At 34.6% G+C, this 22643-nt stretch overlaps 2 protein-coding genes across 8 annotated transcripts; one reads left to right on the top strand and one right to left on the bottom strand.

The window, feature by feature from the left end:
* The first annotated feature begins 3808 nt into the window (after positions 1 to 3808).
* Positions 3809 to 16732, top strand: LOC131936030 (phosphatidylglycerophosphatase and protein-tyrosine phosphatase 1). 7 transcript variants are annotated; one of them, XM_059292850.1, is made up of 6 exons: positions 7280 to 7316; positions 12695 to 12804; positions 13273 to 13432; positions 13863 to 13943; positions 14713 to 14904; positions 15736 to 16732. In XM_059292850.1, the coding sequence occupies exons 3-6, from the start codon at positions 13295 to 13297 to the stop codon at positions 15856 to 15858; spliced, it is 534 nt and encodes a 177-aa protein (XP_059148833.1). In that variant the 5' UTR covers positions 7280 to 7316; positions 12695 to 12804; positions 13273 to 13294; the 3' UTR covers positions 15859 to 16732. The 7 variants fall into 7 exon arrangements, with proteins under 7 accessions (XP_059148836.1, XP_059148833.1, XP_059148835.1 ...); XM_059292847.1 differs by lacking the exon at positions 7280 to 7316 and adding an exon at positions 10627 to 10874; XM_059292845.1 differs by lacking the exon at positions 7280 to 7316 and adding an exon at positions 10627 to 10993.
* Positions 16371 to 22225, bottom strand: LOC131936016 (uncharacterized). The gene is made up of 5 exons (XM_059292807.1): positions 22060 to 22225; positions 21628 to 21842; positions 18471 to 18708; positions 16622 to 16672; positions 16371 to 16426 (listed from the first exon to the last, which is right to left on the bottom strand). Exons 1-5 carry the CDS (start codon positions 22139 to 22141, stop codon positions 16371 to 16373), a joined length of 642 nt encoding a protein of 213 aa, XP_059148790.1. The 5' UTR covers positions 22142 to 22225.
* Positions 22226 to 22643: the final 418 nt, after the last annotated feature.

The raw sequence follows: 22643 nt of genomic DNA, 5'->3' as shown, positions 1-22643 counted from the left end.
TCGTATTGTAAGTTTGTTATCGAACACGCAAGGGCGTCTAATCATTAGCACTTTGTAAACTATTTAAAACTTGACAATAAATTAATCTCCACGCTTTGTAAAACCCACGGCTAATGATATATTGGTTATCGTCAACACCCAGAAATATAAAGACATTGTCTCTGTCTCTCTACATATATATATATATATATATATATATATATATATATATATATGTGTGTGTATGTGTGTATATGTATAATATGTAAATATGTATAACTTATTATGTATATATATATATATATATATTCTGCGTATATTTACTTAAGCGCCCCCCCCCCCCCACACCCCACCACCCGAGAAAATGCTGCGGGCGCTCATGAATCTATTCATTATCATTGTGCGTCAGTGGAAATGCCATATTAGCATTAGTCTTGTCTGTCTGAGCATTATTGGGTTTTTAGTAGTGCGCGGCTAGATTATCTGTGGGGTTGTTTTAATCTGTTGGTATCGTGTCTACATTCAAAGTTGGGGTCAAGACAAAGGTCATGTGTATAGGTCAGGATTAAGGTTAATGGTAGCTGTACTACTTTTAAAAAACTATTATTAAAATTACAGCTTTGACACGATCTGTCAGTATTTATACGTGAATTTTGTTGGTTTTTTTTTTTTTTTTTTTTTTTGTGACGCCCCCCTCCCCCCATAGCTATACTATTCTAAATTCAAGTTATTTTCGTTTTATTTTCGAAATTTATGCACGGTTATGTTCATAAATCTACCAAGGCATCGTGGCAACAACACAAAAATAAAAATAACATTCGTGGCCGTATCTCACACTATTATTACACAACATATCCATGTATGTATGTGTTTAGACGGCTTGGCCTAGCGGCAGAGGCGTAGCAAGGGGGGTGCGGGGGGGTGCGGACCGCACCGGGTGACACCAAGGCAAAAAATAGCATAATATATACAGAAAAATGATGATTCCATTTAATGAAGTGATTAATTCGAGTATTAAATAGTCTTTTAAGAGGTGCAAATCGAAAGTTTTAGAGGGGGGTGCAAATCGAAAATTGAAAGTTTGTCCCCGGGAAGGGTTGCTACGCCTCTGGGGGGTGACACCATTAAGTGCCGCACCGGGTGACACCCGACCTCGCTACGCCACTGCCTAGCGGTAGAGCACTAGACTGCCAACCCGAAAGTCTCCAGTACAAAACCCGTTTCAGCATATCTTCCCAGAGTCAACCTAGCCTTGATGAATACCTAACTCACATTAGGGAAATAGGTATTCATCAGGGCTAGGTTGACTCTGGGAAGTTCTCACATTAGGGAAATAATAGGCGGCTGGGCATAGTGCTGACCATATTATCCCTTTGTATGCCGAGGTCATTGAAACAGGTAAACTCTACTTCATCTGCTCCATGTGTCTAGGGCAGGGGTCTCCAAACTTTTCAGTCCGAGGGCCGCATTAGCTATCACATTTCAGTTCGGGGGCCAGTTTCTTCCAGATATGTCTTTAATTTTTCTGGGCAAAGTTCCTCAGCCATCACCAGCAAACATTTTTTCCGTGGACAAAAAGATCTCCGCGGGCCGGATGAAAGGACCTCGCGGGCCGCATCTGGCCCGCGGGCCGTAGTTTGGAGACCCCTGGTCTAGGGCACAAACAGGAAAAGCTGATGATGAAGTGTTTAGAAATGCTGAAGAAAACAAAACTGTAAACCCGTGTCGAGAACATGGTTCTGGTGAAGCGGTATGCCTATATCTTATACAAGTGTAGAGACTGAAATATGAAAACAAGAAAACTAGAACTACCAAGTTTTTTTCTTCTCATGTCTAAACATTTACTTTATCGATGTGTCTGTACTCTCTTTAACCTAAACTTACAAAGCGTTAGTTTAGCGTTAAATTGTAGTAACATTAGAGCCTCCTTTATTTTAACTACGGCCTCTTCTTTACGGTTCTCTTTGATGTAACGACAGCAGTCTCTTTATGTAACAGATGATCACTGACAACATAGACGCATTTGATCGATTGCTTACTTTACTATGGCCATATGTTACTCAACTTATCGGAATAAAAGGGGAAATAACAGGCTGTATAAATGATTAAAGTAAATGCATGCAGATGTGTGAGGGTTGACTGATAAGCGAATTAGAAAATTAAAAAAAAAGGAAAATGGCAGAAGTAGCCTACTCCGATAAAAATACAAATCCGCTTCCACCCCCCTTAATCCAGTGATCTATGATTGAAATTATTTACAGTAGCACCTACCCACCCCCCTCCCTTGAGGATATACATTAAAAGGAACATTATATTGTTCTCTATTCAGAATAAATGCATTTACAGGAATGCGACTAGCTACTCACGTTTGAAAAAAAAATACAATAATTATCTCCCCATTTAAAAAAAAAGTATATCGGTAGATAAACAGCAAGTTATTTCCCATGTCAGCAGTCACTACAGATCACTCAGTTAACGCAAGCAATCGTAGCTAATCATTGCAAATGGCATTGTGTTGTCTCCCTTTACAAAGAAATCAATAACTGCTCGGCTTAATCAGTCAGTATAAAAAAGGGGACTTAATTACGCTATTCTCGGTCCGCTACAGTTACCGAACGCTGGCGATGCGATTACGCTGTGTGTAGAGTAGGTTACAGGCGGTAAAAGTAAAAAGATGGGATGGAAAGGAGGGCAATAAAACGGCGAATGTTTACACGTGGCTCGTGCAGAGAGTGGCCACCATTGCTCCTGCTAGGTGGCGCATTACACCAATGTAAACATGCGCGATTAAAGACGGTGGGTTAAATATAGGACAGGCTGGTCTGATGAGCTGTGGTTAGGGTGTTTGCTCGAGTCACTCTGGGTATACGCTCGTCCGTGTAGCATTGGGTCCTATACTTACTTTAGTCATTGTTCCGTTAGTTTTCTAACTACGTTAGTCTGTGTAGCATTGGGTGCTATAATTACTTTAGGCATTATACTGTTAGTTTTCTACCTACGTTAGTCCGTGTAGCATTGGGTCTTATAATTACTTAAGTCATTATACCGTTAGTTTTCTACCTACGTTAGTCTGTGTAGCATTGGGTGCTATAATTACTTTAGGCATTATACTGTTAGTTTTCTACCTACGTTAGTCCGTGTAGCATTGGGTCCTATAATTACTTTAGGCATTGTTCCGTTACATTTTTTTACATTAGTTTTTATGTCGTTTTTTTAACAGATTAATTTGATACCCTGAAGCTATTTTAGAAGGATTTAAAAAAAAAAAAAACAACTATGGGAAGGTTTTTTAAAACAGATTTCTTTCCCTTGGTTTAGTATAGTAACTCGTCTAGTTATTTGTCAAGAATCAAAAGTGACAAGTCTGGTTTAACTAACCCAAATTGATCGTGACAAATCTGGTTTAACCAGCTAAAATTTATCGTGACAAGTCTAGTTTAATCAGCTAAAATCGATCGTGACAAATCTGGTTTAACGAGGTACAGTCAGCAATGATCAAGACAAGTTTGGGTTTAATTAGCCCGAAATTAACGTTGTTTAACAAGCCAGAAATGAGAGTGACAAATTTGGTTTAACAAAGCCTGAAATGATCGTGATAACTCTGGTTTAACCCACCAAAATGACAGCCACACTGGGGGTATACAGGTACTAGTGTAACCCAGCTGTTGGGGGTGGAGGGGGGACTGGGAGAGTGCTATGGGAGAGGGGGGGGGGCGTCTGTGGGAAATGGCACGCCATGATTAGATGTGAAGGGGTTAGATAAACCGATCAGAAGGTACGTGCTTAGGGCGCGAGATGTTGACGAGAATTGTGTACCACGTGATCGGTGGGGGAAAAGTTGACGTCATTCGGTGAGTGGATGTGAAGCAGACTTGCCTTCCTTGTTCTACATATTGTTTTTATTAACTTTTAGATAATATGTAATTTGCAATTTGATAAAATGTAGAGAAAAAAACGATATATATATATATATATATATATATATATATATATATATATATATATATATATATATATATTTATATATATATATATATATATATATATATATATATATATATATATATATATATATATAATTGTATAGGCCGTTATCAAAGCAAATTTCCTTATTAAAGTTCAACATTAATATAAACTTGCAAAAATGTGTAGTGTATAAGCCTGTTTTTTTTTAAATAACAAATTAGGCAATTAAAAGCTAAATATTAAATGAGAGAGGGGGGGGGGGGAGATTCTCGCATAATGTTCAATATCGAAAAAAAAAATGAAAAAAATTAATCGACGAAACGAAATACTGTGCCATCATTCTGATGTAGAGACAACGTTCTGGCGAAGGTTGGGAGCTGATTTTTATCTAGAAAATGTCTTCCCCCACTCACCCCCTCCCCAAATGTATATTTAGAAGAGCGATTAGCAATGACCATCCCATTCCCCCCCCCCCCCCCCGCAATGCATGCACAGAAGATAAGGCACCCACTTGTGGAGAACAAACACACCGGGGTCTCTGTGCAGTCAGGGGCTCACACCTAGCCCTGGCTGCCCTCAACAGATCCAGGCCTGCATTATACTCGTTTAACTAACGCCGATCTAACGTACGGCTTGCATGACATTCGTTTAGCTGAACGATTTTCTAACCTAGGCCTGCATTGCATTCGTTTAGTTAAACTCCGTACCGTTCTAACGTAGACCAATATTATATTCATTTAACTAACGCCGTTCTAACGTACGGCTTGCATGACATTCGTTTAGCACAGGGGTCTCCAAACTTTTTAGTCCGAGGGCCGCATTAACTATCAAATTTCAGTTCGGGGGCCAGTTAGTTCCAGACATGTCTTTGATTTTTCTAGGCAAAGTTCCTCAGCCATCACCAACAAACGGTTTTTCCGTGGACAAAAAGATCTCTGCGGGCCGGATGAGAGGACCTCGCGGGCCGCATCCGGCCCGCGGGCCGTAGTTTGGAGACCCCTGGTTTAGCAGTTTAGCTGAACGGTGTTCTACCGTAGGCCAGCATTATACTCGTTTAACTAACGTCGTTCTAACGCACGGCTTGCATTGCATTCGTTTAGCTGAACTCCGTACCGTTCTAACGTATACCTGCATTACATTCGTTTAGCTGAACTCCGTACCGTTCTAACGTATACCTGCATTACATTCGTTTAGCTGAACTCCGTACCGTTTTAACGTATACCTGCATTACATTCGTTTAGCTGAACTCCGTACCGTTCTAACGTATACCTGCATTACATTCGTTTAGCTGAACTCCGTACCGTTCTAACGTATACCTGCATTACATTCGTTTAGCTGAACTCCGTACCGTTCTAAAGTATACCTGCATTACATTCATTTAGCTGAACGTTTTTCTAACGTACGCCTGCATTAGTTTCTAAGGCCACATAATGTAAAAGGTCTGTGATCGGTACAAAATCCAACCGCACTGCGTCCATACCTATCTAGTCTTTGAACGATACTTTTCTGAACAGAAAATCAGTGCTCTGCCACTAACTACACTGAAAGTAAGGTACAAAAAAAGTGTAACAATAAGTTAGTAATAAGGCGAAGAAAATCTGGTTAACATGGCAGGGGAAACGAAGTTATGGCAATACCCGGTGACTTCATCCAAAAAGGTGACACTAAATATGGCAATACCCGGTGACTTCATCCGAGAAGGTGACACTAAATATGGCAATACCCGGTGAATACATCCAAAAAGTTCACACTAACATGAAACATTGCGCATTTATATGAGAGCCTCTGATTGATCTAGCTAATTTAACACGTTATTAATATTTAAATACACCGTTATGCACACCATGATACTATCCGAGATGGTGGCGACAGGGAATTGCCTATAGTATTCATGGTTGTTTTATTTTACATAGTCTCTATTATTGCTAGACAGACTGCTAACCCGAAAGTCTCGAGTTCGAATCTGGACTCGAGTCGGTAGAGTGTCCGTGGGTCAACCAACTCTGAAGGGTTAACTCACGCCAGGAAGGGTTAGGCATGTAGTGATGTAGGCACAGTGCTTCATAAGTCGATAAGTCGAGGTCACAGAAACAGGTTAACCCTACTTTAATTGCCCTATGGACCGTCATGTTCGAAAAGGGAACTTTTTGTTTTTTACACAATCTCATTGAAGAAGAGGTGTGACACCCTGAGTTAACGCATAGGCTGACACCCTACCTCGTCATACCACTAAATAGTACAAAAAGACCAAGAAAATAAAATCGTCAAGCAAAAGTGTAGATGAAAACTGTGCTACAGTAAAAATTGCTAGATCTAGTAACAAATCAGAATACCTCCCCCCCCCCCCCCATTTTCAAAAGCACAGTAACGTCAAACATAAATCTACTCGAATGACGTTTTACACCATTATATTATGACTGAGACTTAAACTGCTAGGACGTGCTGACACAATAAGATCTTTTTTCTGACGTCATGAAAAAAGCATACACATTCATCAAACCATACATTTCTAGTTATTTCAAGCACACACGAGCCTTTCTTTATGTTGCCTAAAAAGCTTTTTTTTTCTCCATTATATTTTTGTCAAAAACCTGACTAACTGCTACAAGGGTGTTTTCTGTTCTGGGGTGTTTTTTGTGTTATTATTAATGTGCCGCGCGCGTGCTAAAAATAAATTTGAACCTATTATGTTACACTTACACGTGTAGGTAGATATGTAGAGGGAGAGAAAAAAAAGCAGGAAGTATACTGACTGCACTGAACAATAAGCAAAAAAAAAAAGGTTCGAATAAAAAGATCGGTTAAACTATTGAAAAGCTAACGCATAGTTTACATTTAACAAAAAAAAAATCATTTTGCTTGCGTGTACAAATTTTGGTGAGAAACGGTGAGAAGAGAAACTGAGGGGGGGGGGGGGGGTGAGAGGGGGGAGGGTGATATGGGGGAGTGCACGTGAAAAAATCTACCTGCGCGGAGGCGGGGCCTTGCATAATTTTACAGGTAACTGACAGGCTAAGACAAATTTGAGAAATCGGGTGAGGCGTATGTAGGTCAACACCCATGACCTAACACCTCGGGCAAAATTGAATTTCACCGTCTCGTCCAGTTCCCAGCTGACATGGAGCGCCGTCCGTACATCTCACACCAAGCAGATAGCACCTACATGGATTGGTGGAAGGGGGATGGGTTTGAAACTGCGCTATTCAGATTTAATTATTTTTTTTTAAATTAAAAATTCTAGGGATTAGTGTATATTTTCGCACGTGCAAACACGTACTCATGATGTCATTTCCTGTTTGTGCGAGCAATTAAGAAGATTGAACAGCCAGGCGCCACCAAATGGCATAATATAATTTGAATTTAATCAACGAGTAAGCGTTCTTTTTTTTAAGTACCAATTTTTTTTCTGAATTCATCGGGATGAATAACTTTTTTATTTATTCAACGTTTGTATCTTAAAATTTGATGGACTACAATGTCATAAGAACAGTTCGTCTATCATGGGTCTTATTTAGGTGTATTATTCAGACTGGGCTCAGTAATGCCCTTTTAATAGACTCTTCTCAAAAGGGTGTTTTAGGTAGCTAGTATTAAACTATTAAGGATTATTTATTATTTTTTCTGTCACTGTCTGATAACAGACTTTTAAATAAAAATTAAATAAGGTTGTCATGGGTCAAATATAAAATCAGTAACCATATATTGGTGTTTGGGTTATTTATATTAGGCTACCATTAGCGAGCAAACATCGTCTTTCCGGACTATTCCATTAAGTAGCATAATCCAACACCTGTATTTTTTTTCAAAATATCCGATATAACGAAGTATTAATGACCAATAATAGGCCCACTTTTCTAAGTTAGAACTAGTCATCAGTAAGCCTACACTAACCCTATCCTTAACAGACTTAACATTAACATTCTGGTATTAAACACATTTACAAAATACTTCAAAAGTTGAGATAAAATGTTATGTTGACAATGCACATGTTTGTACATGCCTCTAACACCAACTATTTTCGAAGCGTAGAAGATAATCGACCATTGGACCATACTCTTACAGGGGGAAAAAAAGCATCGATCGTTTATTTTTACTATTACTCCACTGTATGACAACACACACAACCCAGGGACCGGTGAAAGGGGAAGAGTTGACCGTATAAATTATGCGCTTCTTATTCAACAGATCACCGCGGGTGGACGTTGTTAATAATACACCGGCAGTCTACATGCGCACACACACACAACTTGACCTAGTTAACGCGCAGTTGACAAGTTTGCTAAAAATGCATGAAGTGCACTTCTTTTTTACTCGGTGAAAGGGCCTTTCGCGAACTAAAGTTCTACATAAAATATGAATTAGATCTAATAAAAATAGAATCAGTGGCATGATTTATTTATAGTCCTGTAATGAATAATGTAACATTGCCATAAAACAAACAGAGGATAATGAATAATAAACTAGACCTAATGAATTGAGCTATAAATAAACAATTGAAATAATTTAACACTTTATGGCTCGGATTATTCAGGAGGAAAATAACTAAGGAAATTGGTGTAGGAAGTTGTAACAAGGGTTACATTCTTATTTTTATTTTACAAAATTGAGTTAACTGACATTGCAAGTGAGAATTAGCACAAGAAGGTGCTATCACAGATTAGTGATAAGTTTAAAGTTAACCTTTACACAGAATTTTAAAATAAATAAAAAAATCTGATCACCATGTTTTGACTGACCAAATTTCACTTATGTATAAAACTGCTACTGAAGCACATGCAACTTTTTTTCAAAAAGCATTAGAAGCCTATGTGTCCACTATACAGCAATTTCTAATTTAATGTATTGCTTAAACAATTTTAAATTTGAGTCATGAATGGGAAATAACTGCACAGTATCTACAGTGCCATTAGGTAGAAAGTCTGTTTGCCTACCCATTATGTTTATATAAAGACTAAACCCAACCTCAAATATAAGCACAAAAGACTCACATACCACATAATAAGATGAAGATGCAAATGGATATACCTGCTAAACAAAAAAGTTTTAGTTTTTATGACTTTCAGAAATATAATCGACGTTATACAACTGATCATTGAAGCAAGTGAGCTTAAAAATGAAAAATTACAAAACAAAACTGTTAATAACATTATACTATCATTAATATTAGATCTAAAATATATTTAAAACTGAAACTGGTAAAACATTCAGTGATTGTTAAATGCGGTAACTATTTTTTTATCAAAAAAAAAAGGAATATGTAGGCCTATATTTTTAAAAATATGCCAAAAATTCATTTTAAAAATCACAAATTAAAATCTCTCCTCAAAATCATAAATTGTTGATAATGGAGTTTACCAAGTTATTTTTATCAAAATTTTCAGTAGTTTATCTTTAACTTCTCAGCTTACATAAGGCTGAACATTTCAAAACTATTCGACATGTTCAACATAAAAATAACTGTAAATTAAAAATTACTACATGACACAATATGACAGAAACTTCAGCCTGCTTGAATTTATTTTTTATTTTATTTTTAGAAAAATAAAAGAAGCTGACTTCCTGTGATTAAGTTATTAAAGATTTTAAAATATTTTAAATAAAACCTGTAATCCTGATGTGAAGCAATATATTAAAAAAGTAACTGATAAAACAGTTGTTTTGTAAACATCATCAACATTAACTTTTTTCATTTAAAAAAAGGAGATAATGACAATTTGTCTAATTCATCAGCATTAATTTTTAAATTAATAAATAGCAAAAGATATTCTGTTCTTTTAAAACAGAATGACTCATAAGGATGTTATTGTCTGATATCCATGGTAACAAAGTTGGAAAACATGATAAAAGGGGGAGGGGTGTCATTTTTTTAAAGGGTGGAAAATTAAAAAAAAAAATTCTGCTATATTCAGAATCATAGTTGAAACTATTAATACATATGAGTACTCACTCCAAGCTTAGCCACTTGTTCGTTGAGAGAGTGGACCCATTCGTCCACAAATTCCGGAGCATGGTAGTAGTGGAGGTAAAACCAATTCAGGGCGTTATTGAACCATTGAGCCGTCTCCAGTGGTAGTGGGGCGCCGGTTAGACTTTCCCCTTCGGTCGCTTCACGGTATTTTTCTCGGGGCTGTCTCTGTAAAGGCCCAAATGCCGCTACTATGGCGTTGACCGCTAAGATGATGACGAAACATAAAGTGCACCATCCTAACAACAACAAATCCAAAACATAGCTATCGAAATCGAGCTCCGTGTACCAAGTACGGCCAGTCTCCGCCATCTTTTCTCTGACTTCCCCGAGTTTGTACCAAATAAGCCGCAGGGTTATATCTGCCATGTGGAAGCCAATCGCGAAGGGGGCGGGGTAACGTGAGAAGATGGGTACGTGCTCTTGCCATAAACGACTCACTTCGAACGCCCTTCGTACCTCCTCGATGCGTTCTATCCTCCCTTTCGGCTGTCACTCAAAAACACAAAAATGTGAACTCCGAGGTTCCCTTCTGCTCTTTCCTTCTTCTGTGACGTCACGGCAGGTTTGTTTACAAACTAAAACCGGAAACGAGGCTGTTATAGGCCTACATAAGTGAGGAAATCCCTTCATTTTAGAGCCTAAGGGAGACAACTAAAATAATATTTAACATTAAGTTTAGTGAAGTATATTTAGGCCTAACATTTAGATGCTTTTCTTTATTACCAATTCAAGATAAAATTGTCAAAATAAAATAAGACCAATAGCGTACAGGATAATGCAACATTATTATATTGTATTCCTCAATAAAGTTTAATATTAAATAAATCTAGGTTAGGCTGCTCATTTTAGTAGTGAGGTAAGAATATCACTAAGGTCATATCCGGAGCGAAGTTAATGTCAACAACATCACGGCATGTGAGTTTATTACCAACTTACCAAGTCATTATCTTGAAGTTTAAAAGTGAGTAAGTAGTGGTAGTCTACAAACAGATTCTACTAGTTTTCAAAAAGCTACGGGTAGATATTTTACAGTAACAGCTAACTTGAAATTGAGTTCACATCCTGGACTCAAGATTCTGGGTGGGTTCTTTCTTTGGTCCACAGCTCTGATCTGTGACATTGACAATAATAATTTTAATAATGGACACGAGCGAGAAAACTCTCAAAGGTATTTGAGAGGTGTATAAATTAGTTTAAAAATTAGGCACGGCGTAGTTACAATTAATATGGTTATAAAATCCTGTCTGTCTGGTTTATTTCGGACTTTACTAAAGATTGGGTCTATTTGATGTTTTAAAAATTTTCGGTAACTAATTGAAAATTTAAAAACAAGCCAAAACAATTTGGTTTTCACGTGTAATGGCGACATAAACAATGGCATCCTGCTATTGGATAGGCCGACATTGATTTTATTGTACACATTGTAAGCTAAAAATAGAAAACTAGGTCATGGGGTTTTTAATTTGCATTGTTATTTAAAAACTTGATCTGCAAAGTTTTGTAAACAAATAGTTATCGATCACTAAGTTACTGTACAGCCAATCAATATTTGTCTTACGAAAGTGAAACATCCGGTTTTAACTTAGGCTTGATGAAAATAAATAGAAATGTAGCCTTAAACTCAACAAATTATTTTCAAGTTCTCTGGATTTGCAACTTTTATAGCATTTATTCTAAAAATATAAAATTTCTAAATTAATTTTAGGCTTAAGTTTTTATTTTTTATTTTTTTTTACGGTCTAAATCTAAAAAGCACGTTTTTATTCCATGTCAACAATATTATGGAAGGAATCTCGTCAACTCGCTCGCCTCCATTGTACTGTCACTACTACTTTGACATCATGACATCTGAACTGATAATTAGTATTAATTACAAAATTACAAGTAAAAATACTAACTACTAGTACTAGTACTAACTTAACTAGTAACTACTATTTAGTTATTTTTACTAGTAACTATTAGTAACTATCTCAATCTGAGGACCTGACCAGGTTAGTGGCGCTGCCTAAGGTGCCCTAAGTAAGGGAAAAGCCAAAGGCAGCTCTGCTGGATAATCTATCGCTTTAAGTCAGTTTAAGTACATAAAATCAGCTTAGGCTAGTAATGTGAAAAGAAGGTGCCTCATAAAATTTTAGTAATTATTTCACATTGTAAGTAGGAAGATTTATGTTTTGAAAGTTTCAAAATTGTTTCAAAGTTTCATTCATGTACCTGTTACAGCCTGTTTTTAAACAATTGTATTAAAACTTTTCAGTAATAAAGACAAGTGATGTTTTCATCAGATACAACAAAGCTCGTTTACTGCAGCAGCCATCTTGTTTAAGTTTTTTTTTGGCAAACTTATAGCGGGAGATTCAGGAGAAACCACTCTATTTTACAAAGGCTGCTGTTTATATAGCAAATATTGCTCGCAAACACTGCTGTTAAAAGTTAATTTCTGGACTATATTGATATATTCAATTATATTCAGTTATCTATAATATTTCACACAAATATATCACAATATACTTCTATTAAAGCCTTAACAATGAGGCAACTGTCGCACATTACTAGCCTCTGCCAATTTTACGTACCTAAAATGATATATTACCCTCTGCTGGCCTTTACAGTTTAATCATTTCACATCATTGTATGATGTATCTTAATGTAGAGTATAGTAGACTAGAGAATCATGAGTCGAGGTTAGAGAAACAGGTAAACTATACCTCCTCTGTCCCATAGACTGTCAGGTTCGAAAGTGTAGCTTGGATTATATTTAGAACCATCCCTTTGAATTTCTAGCAACCAGGCAAAAGGTTCGCATGGAAGGTTGAAGATGAATGATGCCTAAACTTTCTTATTGTGATGTGGCAACACCTGGTCCAAAACTTCATGCCCGACTGGCTCATGATGTAAAATTTTCATTTGTACCTAGTCACTAAATTGCATTACATTAGGTCTAAAATTCTCAAGGTTATATTTTGACTGTAACTGGGAAAAATTAAACACTTCATTTTTCATCTATCTGATTTACTGGTCTCATATATTTAAGATGTTAATCTAATTCTTTTTAGATTTTACTTTCTTATGTGTATTGCAATAATAAATTGAAAAGGGGTTATCATTAAAGTGTGCAATAGCTCACTGCAATATCTCAAGTTCTGTTCCCAGAATACCTATGGACATGATAGAGACTATACACTCCTTTCTTATTATGATATCACCAAAACTCTACAATAAAAAAGTCTTAAAAGATGCTTTACTATGCAAAAATTACAAATATATAAATTTTGCAGCAATTAACACCATAGAAAAATTAGAAAAAGCGTTTCAGTAAAGAAGTTATGTCATCCCTTGCTGAATTAAAATTTATTTTGCAGAAAATTTTAGGTTAAGAAAAAGATGTTTGCCCGTTTGCTCTTTTACCCAACTCTGGCTGTGAACTGTTGTATGTCTAAATTTACATCAAGAAACTGGTATGATCCCATTGATGAAACAGTTATACTGGGTGCTCTGCCCTTGAAATCTATCACACTAAAGGTAATCTTGTTAATTTGTATGAAGTTTGACACATGTGAAACAAAATGAAGTTCTGATCTAATACATTGTAATAAAACTTTTAAAAATAAAAATATTTTTAAATTTAAATTTTTAGATTTAAAATCTATGTTTAACATCTTCGATTTATGATTTTTTAAAATCAGTTAGTAATTTAGAAAGTTGTAAAAGAACATAAACATATTAAATTTATTTAAAATCAGTAAAATAAAACTCTTATTTAGAAATGTTTTGTAATTTAAATACATAACTATATATAAGATAAAATCATTTTGTTGATATAATAAGCTTTAATCTCCACTTAATACACTTAAAAAGAACACTTATACTCTGTTAAGATATATTAAATAAATTGTTTTATTGATCTATGGAACTGAAATAAATATGTCTGCAAACTTTTCGTATTATCTAGTTGATTAAGGAAGAAAAGATCCAAGCAATGATATCTATGAATGAGGATTATGAAATGAGATATCTTACCTATACAACAAAGGTAGGGTTGGTGTTTGATACACATTAGTCTAGCACATGTAAGTTATTTTTAGTGTGTGGTGCAAATAAATCCACATACAGAGTCCACACTATTTAAAATTTTAAAACTTTATATTTAAAAGTAACTACTGTAAAATTATTGAATTAAAATTGATTGTTCCATTTTGTTAGTCAACTATTTAATTTTGATTGCCATGTCTTGGTAGGAAATATTTTCCTTATTTCCATCAGGGTTGGATTTATATCTACCAGTGTTTTACCTTTACAAATTTGTAAAACCTTCTAAAAAGCACTGAAAATTGAGTATACTTATACATTTTCATTGACAAATTTTAATAAATTCAAACAGTTAAACTAAGTTTTTAACATTTTTTAAAATGTAAAAATGAGTGTCAATTCTCTGACCCCCCCCCCCCCCCCCTTCCTAAAACAGTACATTAGCCAGGAAACCCTTCCCCTTGGAGTTTGACATAATTTATTATATGTGTCCTCCCTTAAACTATCTCCCATTTATAAAATGAATTGATTCGCCTATTTGTATAATGAAAGATTTAACTCCCCTGATAATATACTTCAAGTATTAACTCTCCTAATCCAAGTCTGCAAGAATTAACTTCTCAAATCTTAATTACACTGCAAGAATTAACTCACTTTTAATCTTCTTTAACTTACAAGAATTACCTCCCCTAATCTTCTTTAACTTGCGAGAATTACCTCCCCTAATCACAGTTAGATTGCAAGAGTTATAATTCCTAGCCTTTATGATGTAGGAGTTGAAAGCCTTGGGCGTGGAACATCTTAAGCTGAGAACAGTTGACCTGACGGGGACCCCGACCCAGGAAAATTTGCATCTTGCTGTGAAGTTTCTGCTGTCACACAGGCAGGCAGGTCGCAGGGTTTACTTACACTGTAAGGCTGGCAGGACACGCAGTACCACAGTGGCAGTGTGTTACCTAATGCAGGTCAGTTGCGTCCACTTTCTATTTATATCATGCTACCTCAGACTAATAAAGAATCAAATAGTTTGGGTTGATCTAAATACCTGTGTGATGTCACACTTCTTTAGGTTATTTTTACCTTTCTCTAAAATTTACCTTTGCCCCATCAAAAATAATGTCACACTTCAGTCTATACCTCCTCAAATATTGTTTTTCATCAATAGTTTCTTTCTAATATTATATAATAATTAGTCTTGTTCATCATTGTCATTAAGTATATGGATAACTTTTAAATTAGAATTTATTCAAGTTTTGATTTAAAATGCAAAATAACTGCTTCAATTATGTTTGAAAAATTACCTTTTAAAATTTGAAAGTCTGACATAATCATTTGTCTTATGTACTGTCAGATCTGTTAGTTGAATATTGTGTTTTTTGAAGGACTTAATTGATAATTATGGGATGGTGTGGCCTAGTGGTAGAGCGCTTGACTGCTAACTCAAAAGTCTCTAGTTCTAATCTGGGGTTAAGTCAGTGAAATGTCCCTTGGTCCACCCAGCTCTAATGAGCAGCTAACTCATGTCAGGGAAAGTAAAGGTGGCTGGGCATAGTGCTGACTACATTATCCCTTCATATGCCAAGGTTAAGACGCCATGAACTCTTCTTTATCAGCCCAATGGATTTCTAGGTCTATAGAGGAATCTATACTTAAGTTGAAACCTCATACCACCCTACCCTATGTTTCTTAGATAAATGTGTTTGTCTATGTATAGCAATCATTTATAACATTCTACTTAAGTTATTAACTCCAATAAACACATTTGTAAATAATAATTTTTTTACTCTTCTGATCAGTTGCACAAGTGGAGTCCAGAAAAAGCAACAAATTTTGTCAAATCAAAACGACCCCAAACATGGCTGAGAGGCAAACAGCATGAATCAATACAATGTTTTTATGATAGTTTAAAATTTTCCTGATACCAAATAGTTATTTAAAATTTTAGGGTTATAAAATTATCTTCTCAAAAGTATGAGAAGTAATGGAGATAAGAACTGTGAAGGACAAGTCAAATGTTTATTTTTTACATTCACCACACAATTTTTTTTTTGTTTAACTGAAAAATGTGTTGGTTTCTGCATATAGTAACAGCACATAAGGAATTGTATTCGCTTAATGAAGTGAGATAATGTGCTTCGAATAGTAGTAAGAGCATGGCTTTTGATATTTATAAAGTAAAGGAAGCAACTCAAAAATTATTATCACTACTGATAAAGTATTCCAAGAGTAAAGTCCCCTATTCACGAGAATCTTGTTGAACCATCTTTACCTTGGCATTACTACAAGTAATTCTAGAAAAAACAGTTTTATCACCATCTAAAGAGACTTTTATTGATTTTTTTTTAGTTTTTAATGCCATTTTTATGTTACATTTAAATTTATTTTTAATAATTCTAGTATACAATGTCAAATGAAAGCCTTTCCAGCTCATCTACAACATAACACTGAACAAATGTGCAGCAGTCAGCGTTATAATCATATACGAACCTGAAACACCAAACAGACAGCTGTTTAATTATATATAGTAGGTTAATTGATTGTTTAATAAAAGAGCGTTTAAAGTGGATATAATATTATGCCTATAAAGCGATGGTTTAATTGTTGTTTAATATAAGAAGTATGTTTGAAGTATATGGAAATTCTATGCAAACCATATCCTAAAACTAAATACAGTATTTTTACCTGTTAAAATCTTGACATTATTTGTTGATGCATCTGTTAAATAATTGTTCTCTGTGTGATAGAGATTGCATGTCACTCAATCCACTTCAAATATAAATAAACTAATATGTATAGGCCTAAAGTTGTAGCTTTTATCAGAACTTTTGCCCCTTAAAATGAAAGCTGTTTCATAGTAAATTTCAGCTATTGGAGACAATGTATCATTTTACACTTACAGGTTCAAAATTTGTTGTATACCATGAAACTAAAATTTTACTTTTTTAAATGATTATGGAATATATACAAATATATTTATTATTTACATTTATATATATATATATATATATATATATATATATATATATATATATATATATATATATATATATATATACACTAGCCATCCCGGCCAGGCCCTGCTCTGGCTTCTGTTAAAAAACCTTTCTGTTAAAGACCATTACCTGTGTGTTTAGTAATCATCATAAACCCGGCATTGCCCACCCAAACCACAACCAACCAAAACAACAAAATGCAAACATAACGCTAACACAATTACAAATACAAACGAAAACAAAAACCTAACAACAAACCCAACCACAAACACCAATACAAACACAAAGAAAAAACAAACAAAAAAGCAAACGAAAACAAAAACCTAACAACAAACACAACCACAAACACCAATACGAACACAAAGAAAAAAAAAAACGAAAAAGTAAACGAAAACAAACCAAATCCAAACGCAAAACCAACCACAAACACAAACCCAAAGAAAAAAACACAAACGAAAAAGCAAACAAAAACAAACCAAATCCAAACGCAAAACCAACCACAAATACAGACACAAACCCAAAGAAAAAAACACAAACGAAAAAAGAAAGAACGAACAAAAACGAACCAAATCAAAACGCAACCACTAACGCAAACCCAACCTAAACACAAAGAAAACACTAACGCGAACATAAACGCAAAGTTCTCACAGTCTAGCCCGGGGCAGAATCACCTGTTTCAGCTTAATAATCGACTATAGTACCCCAACTTATTCATAATCTTTTGCACTCACTTAAACGAACGTAGGTGCCAAACCAAACCAAATGAACAATTATAATACTCCAAGCTAATTCGTAAAATACCTACAACATTTGCACTTGATCAATCCCCACTAATTATGGAATTATTTTTTCCCCAACACCAAAACAAAGTAATAAAAAGTAAATTCTTTTCCACTAATGCAATGTTTTATAAAGGGAAGTAATTGTGTTTTCCTAATTTATCAAAGGGAAGTAAGTGCTAAAGGACTTAATATAAATAATTTTCAGACATAATTAGAATTTTTGTTATTTTTTTAAAATTGTGTTTAATGAACATGCCGACAATTATTACTATCAGTTTGAAAAATGAAAATTATTTCCCAACACTTTCAATAGTAATTTTTTAACTCATAAATTTAGACAAATGCGCACGATAATAGTCTAACACTTTAATCCATCGAAGTATGTCAACGACAAACATATTATTATATATATATATATATATATATATATATATATATATATATATATATATATATATATATATATATATATATATATATATATAAATATATAAAGAGAGAGAGAGAGAAAATAAGCATCCCTCCCCCACCATAACAAAGTCCTGCATCAGCATAACCAAAATAGCATTCACTATAAATGTCATCAAAATGAAAATATTTCACTCACTATATATGTCACCAAAATGAAAAATATTTCACTCACTATATGTCACCAAAATGAAAGATATTTCACTCACTATATATGTCATCAAAATGAAAAATATTTCACTCACTATATACTACATATGTCATCAAAATGAAAAATATTTCACTCACTATATATTTCTTCAAAATGAAAGATATTGCTGAGTTTGAATGTTGTTCGTCTATCAAACTTCCCATCACCCTTGGCCAACCGCAACCGGAACAAGTATTTTCTGTAGCCTTGGGTGTACCAGGTCTGGGACTGGATGAGTATGTTGTGGGCGGGTTCACCCACTTGACACCCACACAGCTCAGTCACTCGTTCTAGACACTTCAGCTTGTAACATTGTTCATACTCAATGCTGCAGTACTGCATGGAGAAATGATGTTAAGTTATCGCATATATATATATATATATATATATATATATATATATATATATATATATATATATATGTATATATATATATATATATGTATATATATATATATATATATATATATATATATATATATATATATATATATATATATGTATATATATATATATGTATATATATATATATGTATAAATATATATATATATATGTATATATATATATAAGTGTATATATATATATATATATATATATATATATATATATGTATATATATATGTATATATATATGTATATATATATATATGTATATATAAATTATATATATATATGTATATATATATATAAGTATATATGTACATATATATAAGTATATGTATATATATGTATATATATATATATATATATATATATATATATATATATATATATATATATATGCAAAGAGACATTTTAAGGTTCCATGTAGGAACTCCTCCCCTACCAAATAATAACAAAACATCACTAGCCCTCAAGTATTTAAAAAAAATTTTTTTTTTAAATGTGGAGACAATACTGGAAGGAATGAAAATATGCTTAAAAACCTTATTCACTCTGTCATAAGGGAGATAACAAAAGAAAAAAATTCAAACCGCAATATAAATTGCTGCCCTTTGTGTCAGCTTATAGTCATACCCCTCCCTACATGTTTTAATCTCATTGATTGAGTGATTTGTAAGTATAAGTACGTGCGACCATATTCACATAAGCACAGTATAGCCAGGTGCCTAAATAGCATGCACGTATTAGTATTTCTTGCATGTATCCACTACGCCCGTTCCCCACCTCCCCGGAAAAAAAATAGAGAAAAATAAACTTAAATGGAAAGAAAATATATACTTTAACTATTCTTATATTTTAACCCCCCACCCCCACCCCTCCCTGAGTAAAATGTCTTCATGAAAACCTGGCACGCGCCGAGCACTGTCACCAGTAGCGTACGCAGGGGGGGGGGGGAGCAGGGGGAGCGGCCGCTCCCCCTCTGGCCATTTTCAGCAAAGTGGCGCCTTTTTGGAAACTTTTTAAACTCAAAGTTTTAAACAATGATATTTGTTAAAAAAAAATTTTGGTCGGCACATGTAAATCACAAGATTTCTTTTCATGAGGCAATTATTGTACTAGTCTAGTAGTGTCTACGTTTACAACACGTATTAACAGCTGCATCAGTTTTTCATTTTAAAAATAACCATCGCGATGCATTGCAATGTTTTAAAGACCTCTACGGGTAGTACCACTTGGCAAGAGGGGTGTTAAGTTTAAGGCGACAATGTATTTGCTTACGAATCATTGAATTAGAAAATGTTATACATAAAACTTCACACATAATTATTTTATATATACAGTTTGAATCGTGTTATTAATTAAAAAAAAATTACAATACAGAAACAAATACAGCTGATGTTACACCTCTATTTAAATTTACTTATGAGCAAACTGTGTAGCGGTGGGGAAATTTCGACAAGGTCAACAACGTCATCACGATGAAGTAGTAGTATTCTTACAGTTTGGGCGATAGTGATTACGATTACAAATTATATGAAACAACTACAACCCCCCTCCCCCATGGACCCCTCTGTAAAAAAAACTATTGTCGTTATACCTCTGCTACTTATTTTAATCTATTTCTGTAATATATATTTGTGTAATATATATTTTTGTAATATATATTTGTGTAATATATATATATATATGTATGTTTAGAACAGTCATCTAAAAACTGACGCTATGTTCACTCTTGAGTTGGTTATCTCCCCCCCCCCCCCCCCCCACGCACATACACCTCACTACCACCATTATGTAGAGCGACCTTAATGTCACACCTAGGTATACACTGGGTTGGATAATTGACCTAAAGTGACCGAACAGCGTTGAATGAAGTTGAACCCAACCCCCTCCCCAACCCACCCCGAACTAATCTGTTAAGTACATGTAGAAAAACGCGTAATGATGTACCAAAGTACCATGCCGCCAGAAAATTAGCTTTAAAAACTCTGTGAATATTGTTTTTGCAATTTCCAAGTAAAAAGGTGTGTGATCAATACAGTGATCTAACCCATACCTATCACTATGTTAAAAAAAAATGATATTTAAAGAACACAAAGAAGCAGTAGTTATTTAAAAATATATGATCTGAACTATAAAGACCGATGCTTAGTTAAATGTAGGCTGTTATCCCGATCGTTCTGCAATTAAATTGAAAAGCATGGTTTTATACCAACTCTGATTTTAAAAACTTTCATTATGCTTTAATACTTTAGCATTTATGATGACGATATATTAAATTCTGAGTAGAGACAAAAACATTATGTTAACACGAATAGTGTTAAACAATTTCATTATATTCTAAAGTAATTATTTATTTGTTTTGACATTAATATATATACATGTGTAGATATATACATATTTATATTAAGAGAGTGATTATTTCCCCTATTTCACTTGTCTTAAATAATTCCCCAGGAATTTTTATGTTAGAAATTTTTTTACAAGAATAACAAAACAGATTGTGTTACGTTCATTGTATTTGGATGTAATGTATATATATATATATATATATATATATATATATATATATATATATGTATATGTTAGATTGATACAAATTTTGTTTTGTCGGCCTACATTGTGTGTTTTTTCTTATTTCTTCAGAGTGCTACTTTCAATTTATTTTACATCATAGAGAAGTACTGACATACAGCTAGTGATTATATATATATATATATATATATATATATATATATATATATATATATATATATATATATATATATATAATACACGTATATAGAACGGGTTAAAAAGTCGGCGCCTTTTTTTGCACTTTTCGCTTCCCCTACAACGAAAACCTGGATACGCCTCTGACTGTCACTCACCACGTTCCACGTGCCATTGAGCAGGCAGACGTACTCGTCCGCTTGCTCGCAGAAGTCAACGAAGATGTTGTAGCAGCCGACAGAGAGGCTACTCAGCTCCTCGTTGGGGCGGAAGTAGCCCTGGACGGTCACCAGGTCGCCGACGTTGATGCAGCCCAAGCAGTTCTTCTTGTAACCAAGGATAACCAGCTCAGCGTCCGGTTTGGCTTTGATCTCTAAGCAACGGGGAAAAAAATGTAAAATGGCGTGTCATCTTCATCCAAGGGAGGTAATAACTAGAAAATAATTTTCAAAGCAAAAGAAAAGAAAAACACATTTATCTGACAAGAAACCGCATTACTTAGTAATTAGACTAAGTCAGTAAGTCTATATATTCTATATATTGAGAGAGATGTCTAGATCTATATATGAAATGTGTATAGTTATATATACCATGCGCAAGACCAAACAAAGAAACCAATATAAATAACTTGAGGGAGGTAAAACGCGCAGCGTCTACTTTCTCGCGAAGCATGAAACTTGTTGGGTAAATCCTGTGCTGATAAGGTGTTGCAATATCAAAAGTATATAACAAAATTTTGCTATATTCAACTTAGGAGACTTAGGTGAAACGTTCATTTCCGGTTTTACTGATAGTGTAAAATGGTTCGTGATTTGAATTCTCGAATGTTGCGTACTTACACAGCAGTCGTAAATAAAAGATGCAATTTCATAGACCTATGAAATGCTATGGCTAAAAGACGGAGGGGATTTTCGATGAATTTTAACGTTTCGAAATGTAGCCATTAAATAATCATAGATAGATCTAGGTCAGTCTCGTGAAAACCAAACACATGCTCATCGAGTGATCGTTACTGATTAATCCCGTTATCTCCCTTGTAGGTATCGAATATTGGGGGGGGGGGGGGGGGGGGTGTTGGGGTCGTCCTTTGACGTCTAACTTGTAGGGGGAGGGGTGTCTATAATTTTAATGATAGAGGAGGGGTGGGGGTGGGGAAGTCATATGGGTGACTTCA

Source organism: Physella acuta, unplaced genomic scaffold (assembly GCF_028476545.2).
Source record: "Physella acuta isolate Inbredline_101_S28 unplaced genomic scaffold, ASM2847654v3 ptg000165l, whole genome shotgun sequence".
In the NCBI taxonomy this organism is placed as follows: domain Eukaryota; kingdom Metazoa; phylum Mollusca; class Gastropoda; family Physidae; genus Physella; species Physella acuta.
Note: the sequence above shows the minus strand (reverse complement) of the source record. Positions and strands in the feature narration are given on the sequence as shown.

Bases quoted from the DNA above. Each gene is read 5' to 3' on its own strand.
- LOC131936030 (XM_059292853.1), top strand. From the start codon at position 13,295: ATGTTTGCCCGTTTGCTCTTTTACCCAACTCTGGCTGTGAACTGTTGT. The intron at 13,433-13,862 runs GTAATCTTGTTA...CGTATTATCTAG, and splicing joins TGAAATCTATCACACTAAAG to TTGATTAAGGAAGAAAAGAT. The intron at 14,905-15,735 runs GTCAGTTGCGTC...TCTTCTGATCAG, and splicing joins CAGTGTGTTACCTAATGCAG to TTGCACAAGTGGAGTCCAGA.
- LOC131936016 (XM_059292807.1), bottom strand. From the start codon at position 22,141: ATGCTTCGCGAGAAAGTAGACGCTGCGCGTTTTACCTCCCTCAAGTTA. The intron at 21,843-22,059 runs GTATATATAACT...CCCGTTGCTTAG, and splicing joins TTTGTTTGGTCTTGCGCATG to AGATCAAAGCCAAACCGGAC. The intron at 16,427-16,621 runs GTAAAAATACTG...TTGGTGTTTCAG, and splicing joins TAATGTCAAGATTTTAACAG to GTTCGTATATGATTATAACG.